Source organism: Alosa pseudoharengus, unplaced genomic scaffold (assembly GCF_046254945.1).
Source record: "Alosa pseudoharengus isolate Yale_2024_CS ecotype anadromous, Long Island Sound unplaced genomic scaffold, YU_APseudo_1.1 YU_APseudo_1.1_scf_2, whole genome shotgun sequence".
Lineage (NCBI taxonomy): Eukaryota > Metazoa > Chordata > Actinopteri > Clupeiformes > Clupeidae > Alosa > Alosa pseudoharengus.
Window position 1 is genome coordinate 58,728,798 of NW_027468663.1, and position 20,407 is coordinate 58,749,204.

Genomic DNA, 20,407 nt, shown 5'->3' on the forward strand with positions numbered 1-20,407 from the left:
TTTGACGCATATGCTTCAAATTTGGTACAAGCAGAGCCCGTCTACGGAGAGCCTGGCCACTCCGTATTAAGTCCCATTGTACCGAATTTTGGTTGCAGTTCCACCAGATTTCCACTGGGGGCGATCGCCATGAGTGCAGAATGAATGGGAGTCAATGGAGCTAGACGGCTAAATGTGTCTCTTTCACCTGATTGTCGTTGACAAATCTCAGATTTGATTGTAGTTTGTATAACTTCAACATGGGTTATAGGTCAAAAGTTGAATGATCGAGTACTTATGTCCTTTTGTTTTCTTACAGGTTGGGTCGTTGTTGCCCATAACACGCTAGCATTGTGCTAATGAGTGACGTCATTGACACATTTGAAAGGCTTTTAAGAACAATTAAGTGACTTTAAAAAATATAATACTCCACCAAGTGTATTTTCTTTGCCTCCCCTTTCGAATACAATATTCAAATTACTTGGGAAAAAATTATATCCAGAGAAAAGTGGATGTTGAGGGGTACAGCTCCATAGACCTCCATGCATTCTGCACTCGTGGACGAGCGCCCTCATGTGGAACCACAGAAGGAACTGCAACCAGTTCAGAAACCGGAAGGTTTCCGAGAGTGGCAGTTCTCCCCTTATTAGACATTCTCTGGTTGTATGGACTCAAAGATGAAGTGAGTTGATGTTGGAGGTCAAAGGTCAAAGGTCAAGTCAATGAACACTTTAAGTGCGATATCTCAAGAATGCCTTGACATACATGCCTGAAATTTGGTATGAGTATTTGTATGGATTCAAAGATGAAGTGAATTGATGTTGGAGGTCAAATGTCAAGGTCAAAAACACCTTGAGTGTTATATCTCAAGAACGCCTTGACACACAAGGTCTTTTGGTACTAGGGTTTGTATGAACTCAAAGATTAAGTGATTTAATGTTTTTTTTTTCGAGGAATTTCCCCACCAACATTAAGCCAGCAGCTTTCCATCCACTATTGTAATTCCTCTGGCATTACATTCTAGTTTATTTAGTTAGTTTATTTATTTATTTATTTAGTTAGTTAGTTTATTTCTCTCCAACACACACCACGTATTTTATTTATTTAGTTAGTTAGTTAGTTTGTTTCTCGCCAACACACACCACAGTATATATATTTATTTAGGTAGTTAGTTAGTTTATTAATTTATTTAGTTAGTTAGTTTATTTCTCTCAGGGACCATGTACAAAATGCCTTAATCACATAAAGAGAAGAGATGATTTGTACCAGATTTAGCTAAAGGCTGATTTCCATCTGCAGTCTCTGGGCAGGTTGAAACAGTGGAATAAGAAACACACACGCACACACACATGTGTGAAGTATGTATGTACTCAGGGTGCGATTTATGTAAAAACCAGAGGGGGGGATGATGAAGTTTAACCCCCCCCCCCCCCCCCCAAAAAAAAAAATATATATATTTTTGCCACCTTTGTAACATTTTAGTTTTAGTTTACCGTGGTGTTTGACTTTAAACAGCGAGTGTGCTTGGTATGATGATCAGCTCCTCTAATGCAGGGTAGGACTACGTTTTGACAAGCATACAAATTCACCTTGTTCTTGCCCCATCTGAAATGACTTCTCTACTTTTGCTGCCAACATCCTTTCTGTGTTTGTTGTGTAAAAAAACGTTGTATATGATGGCACTGAAGTCTTAAGTTAGTGAATTGGCTAACAGTGTTAGTTGGTAACCAAATAGCCTACACATTGCGCTACACATTGCGTAGGCTACGTGCATTCTCTCTCCTGCTGATTTGCGTTCAGTAGCCAAGTGCGTAATATTGCAAAAGTTGAAAAAATAAATGTTTATTGTAGCCTACAGAAAATAAATAGCCTATCATACTGTCAGTTAATTGCAGTGCAGTGAAGAGTTTGGAGAGTAAAGTTATAGGGCAACTTGAAGTTTTATGAAAATAATTTACGAACCAGAACATAAAGACCATGAAGCTTCTATTTCTTGCAGCTGTTAAAACACCCGCTAGATAGTTTAAATACCCACCAACATTCGTTTTTGCAGTACAGATTATTTCTAAAAGTTATTTGTCTACTACTGGCTGATTTATCAAACGAGTGCTTTCTCGTTCGTCCTCCGCAAACTACAGGTGTTTCGGTAGAGAGCCATTGAATAATCGATGCCAAGCAATTTCTGTAACACTTTTTGTGACATTCAGCAAATATCTCCTAGTAGCCTACGTTCTACTCTACGTGCAGTTGTCCTCCATCTCAGTTGCATCAGTTTTCTAATTTTGAAGGTTCTAAAACATTATTATGCTTCACTGAATCCTTCTCGTTTTCTTTCATTTGTCCAGCTAACTTTTCCATTGAACCTAGCCATTTATGATGGATTACACACTCGACATTCTGAAATGTCCTGCACGATCAAGGCCAAATTAAGTTATCACGCAGCCACTGTGTCAGCAGCATCAGTGCTGACGGTGACGGTGCGTTTCTGATGTCAGATTATTATGTAGGCTAGCCTACTAGACTGTTCTCACGTTGCAGCGCTTTACTTATATGAAGTACTAGCATTAATCAATATGAGGGGCAGGGGGGGATACATGTTGTCCCCCCCGACGATAAAAATAATTTAGCAGAGGTAGGGATAGGAAAACCAGAGGGGGGAAATCCTCACCATCCCCCCCTACAAATCGCACCCTGTATGTACTATATGTATGTACTATATGTGTGTATGTATGTATGTGTGTGTAGGTTTGGGAATCGGTTCCAGGTATCGGTTAAAAAATTGGTTCCAAACGTACCGATCCATCGGAATCGTACACATCCACACTTTAACGATTCAATGATTCCATTACAAAGCTTTGTTTTAGAAACGTTTACTTTTTTAGAAATGTTAAAGCATTCAACTTTTGTATTGATATTGCACACTTGATATTCATTCTCTAAAACCACTTTAAATTAGACATTCAAAGCCAACAACTCTCAAAGCCGTCCTATTAGTGTTCAGCAAATGGTACAGGAATCAATATGGTAATCGATAAGGAATCGCATCGATAAGCAGACTCGACAATGGCATCGATATTGATAATTTCTTAACGATGCTCATCCCTATGTGTGTGCATGTGTGTATTAGGGCTGTTTGGAATGAATTTCTAAAGTCGAATATAAATCGAATATTTAAAAAATCAATACTATTCGAATTTGGAAATTACTATTTGAATGTGGTGTTTTGGGGAGGTTTTTTTATGTGTTGGCTAACTTTAGCGAATATGTGAAAAGAAAATGCTTTTGTCACGTCTAATCCACAATCTAAATATGGCAGAAACGATGCACCCACGGAGATCACAACTCCTGACCATTTCAGCGATGTGTGGAACGTTTTTGGATTTCCATCAGAAAACGGAAAAATAACAATTACTAACGATGTCATAATCTGCAGAATACAAAGCAGCTGACAAGCCTGAGTGCACATCTGATAACGCTACACCCTGACAAGCCTGAGTGCACATCTGATAACGCCACACCCTGACAAGCCTGAGTGCACATCTGATAACGCTACACCCTGACAAGCCTGAGTGCACATCTGATAACGCTACACCCTGACAAGCTAGGTAAGTAAACAGTCCGAGGACGAGGAACTGCGCAGCTAAAGCAGGCAAGGATTAGGTTTCTGCCTCCCTCCTCTAGGCCAGTGTTTTTCAACCACTGTGCCGGGGCACACTAGTGTGCCGTGAGAGATCATCAGGTGTGCCGCAGAAAATTACCCAAATGTCACTCACTGGTCCAGAAAAGCAACTGTTGCAAAGAATTTATAACCACATGTTCTCATTGATTGTATGATTGCACTATTTGTGGTATGAAAGCATTGTACAATGGGGGCCCCATATCCAGTATTCACAGAATCATCAGATATCCAGTTATAACAACAATTAAATTAGATAGTCACCTACAAATGAAACAGAGGGCACTTGTTTTATTAAGCAGGTCTTGCATAGAAGCCATAATAAGGCCATATCTGTCTATTATTTGAAATTTTAGGCTATGGTATGTTTATTTTTTATTCACACAGGATTTTAGTGTGCCGTGGGACATTTTAAGTGTCCGTGTGTGTGTGTGTGTCCTCACCTCCCTGTGTTCTAGGTGTGTGTGTGTGTGTATGTAATGTGTGTGTGTGTATGTAATGTGTGTGTGTGTCCTCACCTCCCTGTGTTCTAAGTACTGTTCCTCCAGAGATCTCAGTACGTCTGCAGGCAGCAGCGGCTCCAGCAGTTTAATGTTCACCTCAGAGGCCAGCTCTGGCTCCTGGAGAATACTACACACACACACACACACACACAGCACACACACACACATTACACACACACATTACACACAGCACACACATTACACACAGCACACACACACACACAATACATAAACACACACACACACACACACATTGCATAAACACACACACACACACAGTACATAAACACACACACACACATTACTCACACACATTACACACACACACATACACAGCACACACACACACACAGTACATAAACACACACACACACACACACAAACACACACACACACACACTACATACAGTAAACACACACACACACACACACACCAACACACAGGGGAAATTTTTAATGTTGATTTACTGATTGGTCAAGCCGGTCAACTAGGACATCACTGATTGGCTGAGCATCTAACGTGGGGCAATGCTGATTGGCTAAACAACTCACCTCGGGTAATGCTGATTGGTCCAGCTCAGCAGGTGTGTGCAGTCCGGTTGGTCAAGGCCAAACTCGCTGAGTTCCGTCAGACGGGCACTGAAGGCCTGGTGGTAGAAGCGGATGTAAACTTGGCACACGCCCACGTTGCCCGGGTAACAGCCCCTCACCTGCCGCGCCACCTGCAGCATGTCCAGCTTGATTCGCCGGCCCAGGCCAATCAGCTCGCTCTCCACAGATGACCCACCCCCTGGGTAAGGCTCCGCCTCTTGCATGCGCTCTCTCACCATCGCCTCCAATAGGCAGTCATGGGCATATCTGAAGCACTGCGGCCTCCAATCAGGATACTTCTGCCCATCAGACTCCTCCCACTTCATGTCCTGCTCCTCCTCCTGTTGAATGGCTAGCACCGCCTCCTTCAGAGCGCCCTGCTCTGATTGGTCTAGAGGTTGGAGGGATTTCCTGATTGTCTGCTCAATCCCCTCCCAAAGATTCTCATAGTCCTGCTTAAGTTCCGCCTCCTCATCCTGCTTCCATTGGCCACTCCCAAACAGACAGTCCTCTCGACCAATCAGCTGCCGGCTGGCCTCGAAGAAGCACCGCCTCTGAAGATTGTCTTCAAAAGTGGGGACCTGTGGGACTGGATTAATATGACCTTGTGAATGACCTCCAGAGTGACCTCTAGTACCTCTAGGACCTGTGTGACTGGATTAATATGACCTTGTGAATGACCTCCAGAGTGACCTCTAGTACCTCTAGACCTCTCTAGATTCTCTGCATTCACTAGACTTGTAGTCAAGACCGCCTAAACCGAGACCAAGACACTACCAAGACCAGAGGGTATCAAGACCGAGACCAAGACGAGACCAAGGCCAAGACAGACTGAGTCAAGACCAAGACAAAGTCGAGACGAGACCGAGACCAAGACCGAGACCAAAAAAAAAAAAAAAAACAGCTAGCGAGCTAGTGTTACCAAAGTCCTTTTAGGCATGTCCCTCCACTCGGCGGCCATATTGCAACGCTTTTTGGGTACTCATCGGGCATCCTAATCAGCAGAAATGCGCGTGCGCAAGGCTTCACCACACCAACCGTGCTCCAGTGTCGAGTTCACAACACATGATTGGCACAATGTCTGCACAACACAGCACATAATTGGCTCAAAGTAGTCAACTCACACCACATGATTGGCTCAATGTATACACATGTCGACATTTTGGCGAGGAAGGGGTGGGATATGTGTAGACAACGTTGCAAACTAGCCCCATGCATTTCTATGGAGGATTTTTTGAGTGCTGTGTCTCCACATTAGAAAGTCTCTGGTGTTACACCATAACTTGCATCAATTGAATAAGAGCAGCATACTGGGGCAGGGTTCTCAAGTTTTGAGCTCAGCTTGGAGTGAGATTGGGGGGGGGGGGGGGTGCACCCACTCACTAATTATAAAAAAAAATTGGAAAGAAGCATTAACCCTTTGAGACCTTGAATTTGTCATTGTAATCTATACATCCTATATCTTGTTTTTGTCTGGGAAAGTATAATGCATAGCCTATGTCTCTTATGTCAGCCTTATCAAGGGAAACCATTTGTTTTTTTATGTCACCAGGAAGCATGTCAGTAGAAATAACTTTTCATATTTAGGTGGGATAGATTGGAATCTTGAAATATAATAATCGTGGCGCTGGGATATTCTGTGGCTCACCAATTTACGAGATGTAGGCCTATATGTACTGAGTGAGACAAATATTTTATTTATTAGGCTAATTGCTTTATTCACTTGAGTAGCCTATATTGTCACTGAATCATTAGACTAAGCATGTGCATGCCGAAACCGAGGACAGCAAGTTCATTATACATTATGGTGGTTGGCAGGTCATTGTCTGCAGCAGTCCTGTATGTTTAGAAAAAAATGTAGGCCTATGTGTAGCATACTCGCTCAAATTGATAACACTCGTTAATAATAAGCTAATTTTCATTCATTGTTGACATGGTCCATGGAGGATCAGATGGGTGTCCCGGGACCTGATGAACACGGCGCTAAAAAGCACAAACGAGTGCGAAAGTTGCAGCCGTGACGACAGGGAAAGTGCCGGCAGCCACGAGAGTGATTGGTCGTGTAAAATGAACGTTGCTGATGTCTGGCTTACACAAAGCTATAACGACACAATCATTAGGTTTTCTTAATGACCGACAGTTTAGTTTAGTTTATAGATAAGAAATAATTTTGCCATAAAGTAGGCTAGGCCAAATGTTCGTGAAAAGGCTTGATTTACACACCCTGTAAAGTACCATAAGTAGGCTGGTTTACCAAATGACAGACAGTTGAATTTCTGAATAAAAAGAATGTTGGTGCAGTTTTGAAATCTTAAACGTGTAACCCCACACAAGCATAACGTGGTTGTAGGGAGGGGATGTGCTATTTTGGAATTTTACCCGGATACAACGAATAGCCTACTATTTTTTGATTGGATGTCGGTGGCTATTTATTTTTTTGATTTTGCTGGTGAGTGGTGCGCTAGTTCTGAACCCTGCGAGAAATCCTCTCGTATCCCTGCGCCTCCTCTAATAATTATGCAGATACCTTGACATCCCTAGTAATATTTCTGCGTGAGAAATGCAAGGTGTGGTGTGTGAGCGTGTGAACTTGTTGAATTGCGTGAGACTTGAGAACCCTGCTGGGGTAAGAGGTTCAGTCCCAGGTTAAATTAGATTTAAGAAGGTATTATTTCAACTACAGACAGAACAATGCAGAGACAGACCATGTCATGAATGTGTGTGACTGGGAGCTCACTCACTGTAAATGTTTTCGTAGACTGGGTGAGATAAACTATGTAGGCTATAGCAATTGCATGACAATGATGAGAGAGAGAGACTTTGCAAAACTTGCATTTTGCAGAATGCTTCTTTCTTGCCCCTGGACTGCAAATTTCTTTATGTTCCGTGAATGCAAATGTAATGATGGCGGAATTCGCTGACGCTTATTACTAGGTCTGACTGAGACTGACAGCTACGACGTAAACCTAACGTTTCGCGCTGGCTACACTTGCGTCTTTTGATTGGATGAGCGCCAGTTTCTTAATCACAACAGAATACATGTATGTCATTGATTGGTTGCATTTGAAAGGTTGCATTTGAAGGGCGTGAAAGGCGCCCTTCGCATTATCGAATGTTATGTTTTGTATCATGGACATATTTGTTGCAAATCTCCTGACCACTATGTCGACCTGAGACCGCAAGACCAAGACAAGACCGAGGGATCCGAGACCAAGACAAGACCAAGACCAAAGACGTAAAAGTGGTCTCGAGACCGGTCTCGAGACATCCAACTCTAGCATTCACACACACACACACACACACACACAGGATGTCCTATCTATGGCAGCTGTGGAACATTAGCGAAGCGAGGGGATGGCTTCGGGGGCTCAAGCCCCAAATCTTTTTTTTTTTGTATGTGTTTTCAATTTACAACGATTCTAATTTCTAATTTAACTTCCTCAGTTCCTCTATAAATGTTACACAATGTACTATTACTGAGCAAATATCCCTTATTTTCAAAGCCCAATATTGACAGATAATCTGATTTCCCACACGATGAGTTTAGGCAATGCCAGAGCCGAGATGTAGCGGTTTACGTCATAAACCTGGCAGGAAAGTTCAGAGTGGCGCAGTCAGTTTAAACAGCAAGCCGGTAAGAAAAAGACATTAGGCAATTAGGCTACTGTACCCGGTCCCAGGAATACAAAAATAGGCTGCTGTACCTGGGGCCTATTGCACAAAACTAGGATAAGGGATTAAGCCGGGATATCTTGGTTATCCTGGCTCAATTTATCCGTGATCCAGTTGCACAAAAGCAGGATAGGGGGCAGCAGGATATGTTATGGTATAAGTTACCATGGCGATTTATTCTTTGGAGGTAGCCTGCTCCAGACCAGGCTAAGTTCCAGGATCTATTTAATCTCATCCCTTATCTCAGTCAGCAGTCACCACAAAGGGAAACCAATAGTTATTCCACTGCCCACTACACATTGTTATCACATATAACTAGACCCACTGTCATTATTTAAACGTTTGTGATCATTAATTAACTTTTACATATCGCCATTCCCGACCTGTCATGCGACAATGTGGCACTAGTTGCAATATTCTCCTAAACAGAGGTGTTGCTGTTGTGAAAAGGCTATCGCTACCTACTTCACACCGTAGAAGAAGCAATGAAGCCGCTCTAGTTATGTCTAGCAAAGATTGTTAAGGCGGAGCAAGATACTTCATCAGGAGCCACTTCCGGGAACCCGGATCGCACGAGGAGGGGGGGGGGGGGGGGGGGGGGGTGTCAAAATCCCCCTTTATGCAGAGCAGAGGCAGCGACTGCTCCATTGAAGTCTATGGGCATAGCTCAGAATTTCACCACATATGCTAAGGTCTTAGTTCTATAGAGTTAGGAATGTGAATTTTGGGCACGTTTTCATGATCCTCAAACCCTTGTGAACATTTCAGGTACATTTGTAGCATTCTTGAGCATTCCAGTCTGGAGAAAATCGACTTTATATCAGGTGTGCGCCGGTTATTTATGCTGCTGCTGTTGGGGGTTTGCCACGTACGCTCATCAATACGTCATCGACACGCCTCTTTATGCAGACAGGATTCGATCCCCATTTCGCGCCCATAGACATGAACTACGACGATGTATCTTGCTCCGCCTTAACAATCTTTGTGTCTAGTTGCCATGGTGAATCAGTGAATCTGTGATCGGTGGCGGGGTCTATTTGAGGGAGCCGTGAGCGTGCACTTATCCAGGATAGGTTTCACCTGGCTTGATGAATCCGTGTCTGCTCATCCTGGCTTGCTCGTTGTGCAACCAATTAAGCCTGTACGCTCTTGTTTTGGATTCATTGAGCGCAGCTCAGTAACTTATCCTGGATGTCTTAATTCTGCTTTTGTGCAACAGGCCCCTGGTCCCAGGAATACAAAAATAAACTTAAAAATAAACTAAACGTTTGTTGTACTGAATTCATAGAGTCTCAATGACCAAATCAGTAGATTTACCTGTTGTCAGTTGAGTTCATTCAATTCATTTATTGTAGGCTAGTAGCCAAGACAAATATGAAACGGAGATGCAACGTGGCTACCGGCGGGATTTTGAACTTGCATGTTTCATGCATTTTAAGGCAAAAATACCTTCCTCGACATCAGCAGATGTTATCCAACACCCCACTTCTCCACTCAGGTCCAGATTACGAGTCAAGCATGAGCCCAGCACAACCAGCGTTAATTATTGGCACAGCAGTCAACCAATCAGCAAGATGACTACGGTAACTAACGCCTACAGCAAATAATATAGCCTAGGCCTAGGCCTACTGATTACAGGGCCTACATTTCAGTGCAGGATTGTGGGTATAGCGCATATTCAAGTCCCGCAACTCTAGCCATCATAATGCGAGAAATTCCTGCACACAATTTACAGCGCTGTCTGGTAACGTTAATCTATTAATGGAGCGGTTTGAATAGATTGACTAGGTCATTGAAATATCACTGACTTGCCTTGAAGCTGGTTCACTTTATTTGTTTGCATTTTTTGTAAATTACAAAGTAGCTTCTGATGTAGTAAATTACATTTGCGAAATGTATGTAACTTAACTAACTTATGTAACTATTTTTTAACTAGTTACATTTTGTCTTGAGGAAGCTTTTGAACAGTTAATATAGTGTATCTGGTAGCTCAGCACACTACATTTTGTCTTGAAGAAGCTTTTGAGCAGGCCACTTCTGTTGACGTTCAAACAAAACAGAGAGCTCGCTACTCCCTCCTTCTCCCTCTTCAAACCTCTCCTAAACGTGCATCTTTTCAGTAATTGGCTGGAACAGTATGTTTTTATGGTCCAGGCTGGACCAGGTTGTTTTTGTTGCTGTTCAAAGAGACCGTGTTGTTTTGCAGTGTATTCAGGGCACAGGCAGCTAGCGGATGGTGAGGTGAGATTTGCTGTACGTGACAAATGTTTTAGCTTAGAAACCGTGTAACATCACTTAGAGCACCTTTAATATAGAGTAACTGGTAGCTTAGCTCACTACATTTAATATGTAACTGATAGCTTAGTTCACTACATTTAATATGTAACTGGTAGCTTAGCTCACTACATTTAATATGTAACTGGTAACTGGTAGCTTAGCTCACTACAATGTAGCCTAGCTCTCTACATTTTATATGTAACTGGTAGCTTAGCTCACTACATTTTCTAAGTAACTGGTAGTTTAGCTCACTACATTGTAGCCTAACTCTCTACATTTTATATGTAACTGGTAGCTTAGCTCACTACATTTAATATGTAACTGGTAGCTTAGCTCACTCACATTTTCTTTTTTTTTAAATATTTTTTTTGGGTTTTTATGCCTTTAATTTGATAGGACCGTGGAGAATGACAGGAAGTGAGTGGGAGAGAGAGTCGGGGTGGGATCCGGAAAGGACCACGGGGCGGGAATCGAACCTGGGTCGCCGGCGTACGGTGCAGGTGCCCCAGCCAGTTGAGCTCACTCACATTTTCTACGTAACTGGTGTAGGTGATGTTACATGTGCTGCAAGGGGGCAGCGTTCACGCAGAATGAGGCTGAATGTGGAGTTCAAACTGCAGACGGAAGAGTCCAACGCTGATGGTATCAGGATTAAGAGTTCAGCGCTGATGGTATCAGGATTAAGGGTTCAGCACTGATGGTATCAGAATTAAGAGTTCAGCGCTGATGGTATCAGGATTAAGGGTTCAGCGCTGATGGTATCAGGATTAAGAGTTCAGCGCTGATGGTATCAGAATTAAGAGTTCAGCGCTGAGTTCAGGATTAAGAGTTCAGCGCTGAGTTCAGGATTAAGAGTTTAGCGTTGATGGTATCAGAATTAAGAGTTCAGCGCTGATGGTATCAGAATTAAGAGTTCAGCGCTGATGGTATCAGGATTAAGGGTTCAGCGCTGATGGTATCAGGATTAAGAGTTCAGCGCTGATGGTATCAGAATTAAGAGTTCAGCGCTGAGTTCAGGATTAAGAGTTCAGCGCTGAGTTCAGGATTAAGAGTTTAGCGTTGATGGTATCAGGATTAAGAGTTCAGTGCTGATGGTAGTCAGGATTAAGATTTATTTGTTTGCGTTTGCAAGACTTTGAGCTGACGAAGTGGTGGATAGTACTGTTTTACATATCGTCATTTTTAGAATTTTGGCCCAGAATACTAGCCTGGAAATCCAGACCCAAATCTAGAAAGATTCAGAGTCTGGCTACGAGTAATGAAAACGGCCCAACTCGAGGGGCGGCACCAAGCGTGCGTTTGATAATATCACTGCACCAAGCGTGCGTTTGATAACATCACTGCACCAAGCATGCGTTTGATAATATCACTGCACCAAGCGTGCGTTTGATAACATCACTGCACCAAGCGTGCGTTTGATAATATCACTGCACCAAGCGTGCGTTTGATAACATCACTGCACCAAGCGTGCGTTTGATAACATCACTGCACCAAGCGTGCGTTTGATAACATCACTGCACCAAGCGTGCGTTTGATAACATCACTGCACCAAGCGTGCGTTTGATAACATCACTGCACCAAGCGTGCGTTTGATAACATCACTGCACCAAGCGTGCGTTTGATAACATCACTGCACCAAGCGTGCGTTTGATAACATCACTGCACCAAGCGTGCGTTTGATAACATCACTGCACCAAGCGTGCGTTTGATAACATCACTGCACCAAGCGTGCGTTTGATAACATCACTGCACCAAGCGTGCGTTTGATAACATCACTGCACCAAGCGTGCGTTTGATAACATCACTGCACCAAGCGTGCGTTTGATAATATCACTGCACCAAGCGTGCGTTTGATAACATCACTGCACCAAGCGTGCGTTTGATAATATCACTGCACCAAGCGTGCGTTTGATAACATCACTGCACCAAGCGTGCGTTTGATAACATCACTGCACCAAGCGTGCGTTTGATAATATCACTGCACCAAGCGTGCGTTTGATAATATCACTGCACCAAGCGTGCGTTTGATAATATCACTGCACCAAGCGTGCGTTTGATAACATCACTGCACCAAGCGTGCGTTTGATAATATCACTGCACCAAGCGTGCGTTTGATAACATCACTGCACACACTTGAACAACTCTACGACCAATGTTTACTGATTTCAATATTTTGATACTGATTACTGATACAAATTCAAATTGTGCTCTCGTGAGAACTCTGGATATCCAGGGTACCACAATACCATTACATATTGTGATATAATTTTAAATCTATATGAGCTTGTGTGGGGATGTGTGGGTGGTCTAATGTGACAATTGAATTTATAGTTTTTCTCAATTATAAAAAATGCATTTCTTGTAATAATGCTTCCGTAAACTGTATTGTGGCAAGTGGAAGCATTATTAGCCATGTTACATCTCCCCTTCCCAAAACACAAAACACACCAAATCCATAACTACTGCACACTCAACTCTCAAAACCTCCAGATCATAACCAAACTATCCATTCAAACTTTGTCTTCGGACATCACACACAACACACACACACACAAACAGCAAAAACCTGTTATAACTGTTAGCCCACTGTAATGAGTAGCTATGTTGTTACTGTAATGACTATGTTGTCACTGTAATAAGTAGGCTATGTTGTTACTGTAATTAGTATCTATGTAATGAGTAGGCTATGTTGTCACTGTAAAGAGTAGGCTATGTTGTGTCTGTAATGAGTGGGCTATGTTGTGTCTGTTTAATCCTCCAAACATCCTACAAACATCAAACGTCCTACATGGAGTTATGAAAAATGTTAATACTTTGGAGAATGTAAAAGGAATTGAAAGTAAAATCAAGTCATTTTCATCTTTTTACCATGTTGCCAGGGATGGGCAGTATTTCTAATACATGTATTTAAAATATGCATTTCAAATACAAAATACTATTTTGTAATTGAAACACTTGAAGCGAAAACTATCATTAACTTGTTCAGCAAATTGAAATAGTCTGGCGAGGTGGGGCCACAGGTTGACACATTCCCGGGAGGGACCTGCTGTGTCTTCATCCATTGTTTTGTCTATGGTTTTGTCTCTTATCTAAATCTGACCATGGAGTTGACTTTGGCGGAAAGCTGAAGGTGATTGCTGATAGGCTGTCCCAATCAGTGGCACCTGCACAATCCAATCACGTTTGAGAGGGAAACAACAAATTGAGGGTTTCCGAGATTTTTCTTTTTTCATTTTTTTAAGAAGTAGTAACAGGTACTCACGGTTATGGATAGAAATGTAGTGGAATAAAGAGTACAATATTTGCCTCTCAAATGTACTTGAGTAAAGTCATAAGTACTCCCCAAAAATTATACTTGAGTAAAGTACAGATCCCTCAAAATTGTACTCAAGTACTGTACTCAAGTAAATGTACTCCGTTACTGTCCGGCTCTGTTAATCACTTTATTCTTTTTGTGTGTGTATGCGGGTAGGAGTTCGGGTAGGGGGCCCTGGCTTGTCTTAGACACGGGCAAGGGGGCCTTCAAGGAAAAAAGGTTGGGAAACACTGACACAAGACACAACAACCCACCTTATACAACCCATCATGCAACTTGGTGAACACAGTAGCCGGAGACACAACAACCCATCATGCGTATATTGGGACTCCACAACGGAATGCTATTGCTTTCCAAATGAAAACATGATCTATGAAGGAATGTGTTTGTAGAGTTTTACTGTTAACATGATCTATGAAGGAATGTGTTTGTAGAGTTTTTACTGTAAACATGATCTATGAAGGAATGTGTTTGTAGAGTTTTACTGTAAGTTCAATACATTTGAATCGTGAAAATAGGCTATTTGTCTGTAGCCTATTCGGCTGGATGGCATTACGGTTTTGAATGTGTAGTAGCTATAGCCTATAAGCCTGGTAACTAGTGTTTAAGCAATCGGGGCAAACTGACCTCATAACCCACTGCCTACAGAGGATTGGTCAAATAATACTGTAATAACACAATTCATGACTTGAACATGACAGCCACTGGCTAATAAAATAACACAAGTTGTGATTTGAAAAACAGCCACAGGCTAATAAAATAACACAAGTTGTGATTTGAAAAACAGCCACATATCAAACGAATATCCACCGGTGATGCAAACAAATCTGTCATGCATCAAGTCTGGAGAACATTATAGTAAGAATCTCTAACGAATAAAGGTAAACAATAACACCTGACCCACCTTCACCGCTGAGCGCGTCGGAGGGCTCCGGAGGTTGCGCGGACTCGGCTAACGGTCTCCCTCTGAGGACGTTCATGAATCTGGCCGCCTTGGCCTTGACCGCTGAGACTGACTGACAGAACGGCATGCCTGAGAATGAGTTCACTCTCCAGACAGTCTTTTACACACAACCAGAGGCGTATCAAGCTTTTTAAAGGTGTGGGGGTTGTGGGATAGGGAAGTGAAACAAGCGGGCCAAATTATATATGACTCCCTACAGGGACGTTGTAAGTATTTTCTAAGAGCAGAGGGTTGTGGGATAGGGAAGTGAAACGATCGGGCAAAATTATAAATAACGCCTACACAGGGACATTGCATTTCTACGATGGAGTATTAAGGCCACACATGAAGCAAAAAAATATTTTTGCCATGACGAGATTAAACTCGACATGTCGACATTAAACTCGACATTTCGAGAATAAAGTTGAAATGTAATGTCGACTTTAATCTCGACGTGTCGACTTTAAAGTCGCCATGTCGACATTAAACTCGACATTTCGAGAATAAAGTTGAAATATCATGTCGACTTTAATCTCGACGTGTCGACATTAAACTCAACATTTTGAGAATAAAGTTAGAGAGAACGACCGCTCGGGATGATTAAAAGGGAGGACGAGTGAAACATTCCAGTTTTCTTCAAGCGCAACAATGATTAGACACAGTGGCGTAACAAACCAATGGTGGGCCCAGGTGCGAGAGCGCTACGCGGGCCCCATACCGACGAACTTTGGCCCAGGATGAATTAGCTCTGATACATGCAATACACATTAAGGGTGACTTCAATTGTTTATGAAAAGGGCCTGAGGCACCGAAGTTGTTTAGTAGTTACAGATTACAATTTCAAATAAAAAACACACGACTACATATCCATTACATGTGAAAACATTGAAAAATAATTTTAACAGCATGCAGGCCAGGGTAATCTAATATTACTGCATTAACATCAACTCGCATAGAATTATGGGAACACTCAATGCGCCTCTTCAACCCTCTGCTGAAACTGCAAGCGTAGATTGCTTGCTTATAAACTCGCACTGCGCAGAAACAAAACTTAATGTAGCCTAACTTATTTAACCGTCCAGAAACCAAATAAAATCATTCATATGCATACAATCCCCAATATGCGTGAATTAGGCCATTAGAAGAAGGCCATCTTACGAGCCTTTCGTTGTGTAAAATCGTCAACGATGTTCCCAATATTTAATGCTCTTGCTCTCGTATTTTCAATGGACAGGATAGCTAACCCACGGAGCCTCTCCTGCCCCATGCTGCTCCTTAGGTATAGGTCTTAATAAGTTTGAGTTTGGAAAAATATCGCTTAGCTGTTGCCACAGTCACAGCAATGGCAGAAACAACATGAGTACACACTTCCCCGAATGTGGATGTTACACTGTCATAATCTACCACCAGCATTTTGGCAAGTTGAAAAATAGATGACTTCTGTGAAATCTCTGCTTTAAAGCAAGACCTGAATGAGAGGAGTTGTGTTGGGAATGTCGGTGCAATGTCCCTGCTATAATGGTCTGACAAACGTCTTGCCTTTTCAAGCAGTTCATCATCACCTGCGAGTTGAAGGGTCATAGGATGTAAAGACTCAAACACATGACAAGTTTCCCGCATACTTGCAAATCTTTGGGAGAGCTGACTGATTATGATGTCCAGAGTTGCATTAAATACCTGCACTTTGAAGTATCTCTCTGCATCGGTTAAGCGCTCATCTTCCGATAGAAGTGACGCTTCACTCTCCGTGCTCTAACATTCTAAAGTTCTAAAAAAAAAGGAGGCAGGGCGGGGGTAGCGACGGGCCCCGGGAGGTCACGGGCCCTGGTGCGACTGCACTTGCTGCACCTACTATAGTTACGCCACTGATTAGACATAGGCCTATATCATGTGGACAAAACATAGAACATATTAACCTCCATTGCTCAGCCAAATACTTTCCTGTTAGGTCCTTATCACGGAGTTACAGGCGATAAATGCGATGGTCAAAAGTAAACTTCATTAGCGGTTTATTTATTGTAGGCTATTATTTCATTTCATTTCAGGAGTGTTTTTCATCTAAAGGTTCAACTTAATGCTTGCACTAGACTAGGCATACTAAGTGCTCTCCCCAATCCTAGACTTTCATTGCTTGTTTGTTTGTAATGGATGCTGGAGGGACGAAAGAAGCTGTCCTCCCGACCAGGCAACCCCATGTATTTTACATGCACACGCACACATAGTGCATAAATAAAGTACATGCACACATATTCCCTCACGGGATCAAAAGAGTATATATACTTAGGCCTATACATATCTGTGTTAGCCTATATTTATTGCAGGTGAGACATGGAAAAGCAGTTTTAGAAAAATTAGTTTTGCCATGTTAACCATGGAGAGTGACGGCCTGTGGGTCATGAAGGGCAGTTATTTGGATGTGCGGTGGCCTTACGTAAAACAGACTGAAATAACATTTTGTATAGAAACATTATATTATTGGATACATGTATTATTCTAGCTATATAAATGGCATAGTGCATGGTATTCCATAACAGCGAGATACAGCGCTTCACGATGACGGCAATGAGTGGCCTACTATCAATCTGAATATCTGCAATCTATCTGAAATAACACCTATTTGAAGCCTATTATTCATGTCACATATTGTGTGTTAGTGTAGGCTACATAGCTTAAACTGTAGGCTATGTTTAAACTGTATTTCGAGTTTAATGTCGGCATGTCTAAAACTGGACGGAAGATGCAAAGAAAAGGAAAAGAGCTTCAGACCGAGCAAGGGGGAGTTTTGTAGAGAAAAAGCATCAAGCTTGCATGGTGTCCCTTTAACCCTGTACTTTCTAGCATGGTCCTTTCATCCCATATTTGGTGATCATCACTTAGGCCTGCCTGAACTCTGTGCAGTACCGCTTCAGACCTACATGGGGCCCTCCTACCTGAACTCTGTGCAGTACCGCTTCAGACCTCCATGGGGCCCTCCTACCTGAACTCTGACCTCCTACCTGAACTCTGAGCAAAATCCTGCTAAGGGGCCCTCCTACCTGAACTCTGACCTCCTACCTGAACTCTGAGCAAAGTCCTGCTAAGGGGCCCTCCTACCTGAACTCTGACCTCCTACCTGAACTCTGAGCGCCAAAATGTAACCTTTTTTTTTCAGTATCATCTGACACCTCAGTGCTCCCAATACAATCATCCCACCCCATATTGGATGTCTATCACCAGCAATAAATGTCCAGTTTCAGTGTCTGGGCTGCTTGCTTTTGATGCTTGCTGTACATGTCCCCTTGCAAAAAATAACTGCAGTTTTTTCAGAGTACAGTTCAGTACCACAGTAGGCTACAGTGCAGTATAGTATTTTCCAAAATACTGCATTTCTGTAGTAAAGTACAGTAGGCTACTATGCACAATGCAGTTTTTTGCGTCTAAAATACTGCATTTCCTGCATAAGAACTGCAAATATTTTCTCCAAAACTGCGGTTTTCATACTCAGAAATCTGCAGTTTGATACTTGAAGTAATGCATTTATTTTTTTTTTTGTAAGGGTCTGGTTGTGCTAGTAGCCTACTGGCTGACTGTTCTTCACCTGTGTCTGTAGTAGGCTACTTGCCAAAGACATAGGCTATGAACTGGCTCCCCTGATTCTCTCATTATTTCAATATCTATTCAAACGTAGACTATTTTAAACAATCATTGTAATACTTCATATAGGCCTAATTTACGATGTGCATATATTGTCCATGCAGCACAGGGCTGCGTAAGTTAATGAAGGCCCCCTCCCCCGTCTCCTCTTGAGTCAAGCTAGTGACAGACAAGTTAGTAGGCCATATGCAGTTATAGCGACAGTGCCTCATACATTAATTAAGAAGATGAACATGAAACCAAATTACCATTCAGGGCATGAGAAACGGAAGAAACGTCACGAGAATGAACAGTGGGAACAGCAGTCGGGTAAACTTGCCTTCGTTCCATGGTTTGATGTCAACATGCATCTCTCCAGGGCGTGTTGCTGGCCTATAGGCCTAGGCCTACCTAACAGGGAAGTGAATCCCCTGATCTGTCTGCGGCTTGCTTGCCAGCCTTTCCCAGTCACAGTATGAAACGAAATATTCTCTTTATTGAATTGAGTTAAAAACTCTTTATTGAGAGATGAAAGCTGTGTTGCCTGGTCATGCGCTGGTCATGCGCTGGTCATGCATGAGAAGATGAGTTGTGGTGCATTTGCAAAAATACTCCTACAAACACCACAACCGTATAAATACTACACACACACTCTCACACACAGACATTATAAATGTATATTAGAACTACAGTCTACATATTTAGCAAAGATTCTAGAATCTTTGATATTTAGGCTACAAACATCATAAACATATACCACACAATGACATCATAAACATATACCACACAGTGACATCATAAACATATACTACACAGTGACATCATAAACATATACCACACAGTGACATCATAAACATATAATACACAGTGACATCATAAACATATACTACACAGTGACATCATAAACATATATCACACAGTGACATCATAAACATATACCACACAGTGACATCATAAACATACTACACAGTGGCATCATGGTTTACTCTGCAGATATCAATTATGAATTCTCATCAGAATTTTGAGTGGGCCGTTTGGAGATCAAAGCCATTGGTTTGTGTGTGTGTGTGTGTGTCTCGGTGTGAGGAAGGAGGCTGGTGAAGCAGGAGAGGGTGTGTGTGTGTGTGTGTGTGTGTGTGTGTGTGTGTGTGTGTGTGTGTGTGTGTGTGTGTGTGTCTAGGTGTGAGGCAGGAGGCTGGTGAAGCAGGAGAGGGGTGTGTGTGTGTGTGTGTGTGTGTGTGTCTAGGTGTGAGGCAGGAGGCTGGTGAAGTAGGAGAGGGGTGTGTGTGTGTGTGTGTGTATGTTTGTGTGTTTGTGTGTGTGTCTAGGTGTGAGGCAGGAGGCTGGTGAAGCAGGAGAGGGGTGTGTGTGTGTGTGTGTGTATGTTTGTGTGTGTGTGTGTGTGTGTGTGTGTCTAGGTGTGAGGCAGGAGGCTGGTGAAGCAGGAGAGAGGTGTGTGTGTGTGTGTGTGTGTGTGTGTGTGTGTGTGTCTAGGTGTGAGGCAGGAGGCTGGTGAAGCAGGAGAGGGGTGTGTGTGTGTGTGTGTGTGTGTGTGTGTCTAGGTGTGAGGCAGGAGGCTGGTGAAGCAGGAGAGGGGTGTGTGTGTGTGTGTGTCTAGGTGTGAGGCAGGAGGCTGGTGAAGCAGGAGAGGGGTGTGTGTGTGTGTGTGTGTGTGTGTCTAGGTGTGAGGCAGGAGGCTGGTGAAGCAGGAGAGGGGTGTGTGTGTGTGTGTGTGTGTGTGTGTCTAGGTGTGAGGCAGGAGGCTGGTGAAGCAGGAGAGGGGTGTGTGTGTGTGTGTGTGTGTGTCTAGGTGTGAGGCAGGAGGCTGGTGAAGCAGG

At 42.8% G+C, this 20,407-nt stretch overlaps 1 protein-coding gene and 1 long non-coding RNA gene across 2 annotated transcripts in view; one reads left to right on the plus strand and one right to left on the minus strand.

Moving 5' to 3' along the window:
- Positions 1 to 15,063, minus strand: part of LOC143134928 (tumor necrosis factor alpha-induced protein 2-like) — a 54,513-nt gene extending 39,450 nt beyond the window's left edge. Inside the window, exons 1-3 of the mRNA XM_076295655.1 lie at positions 14,919 to 15,063; positions 4,711 to 5,338; positions 4,174 to 4,285 (exon numbers count right to left, since the gene is read on the minus strand). Coding sequence (XP_076151770.1) covers positions 4,174 to 4,285; positions 4,711 to 5,338; positions 14,919 to 15,045 — 867 coding nt within the window. The 5' untranslated portion in view covers positions 15,046 to 15,063. The remainder of the gene's footprint in view (positions 1 to 4,173; positions 4,286 to 4,710; positions 5,339 to 14,918) is intronic.
- Positions 15,064 to 19,068: 4,005 nt separating this feature from the next.
- LOC143134930 (uncharacterized) overlaps positions 19,069 to 20,407 on the plus strand; it is a 2,208-nt gene continuing 869 nt past the window's right edge. Inside the window, exon 1 of the long non-coding RNA XR_012988735.1 lies at positions 19,069 to 20,407. This exon is cut by the window's right edge and continues 768 nt beyond it. This is a non-coding gene — a long non-coding RNA (uncharacterized LOC143134930).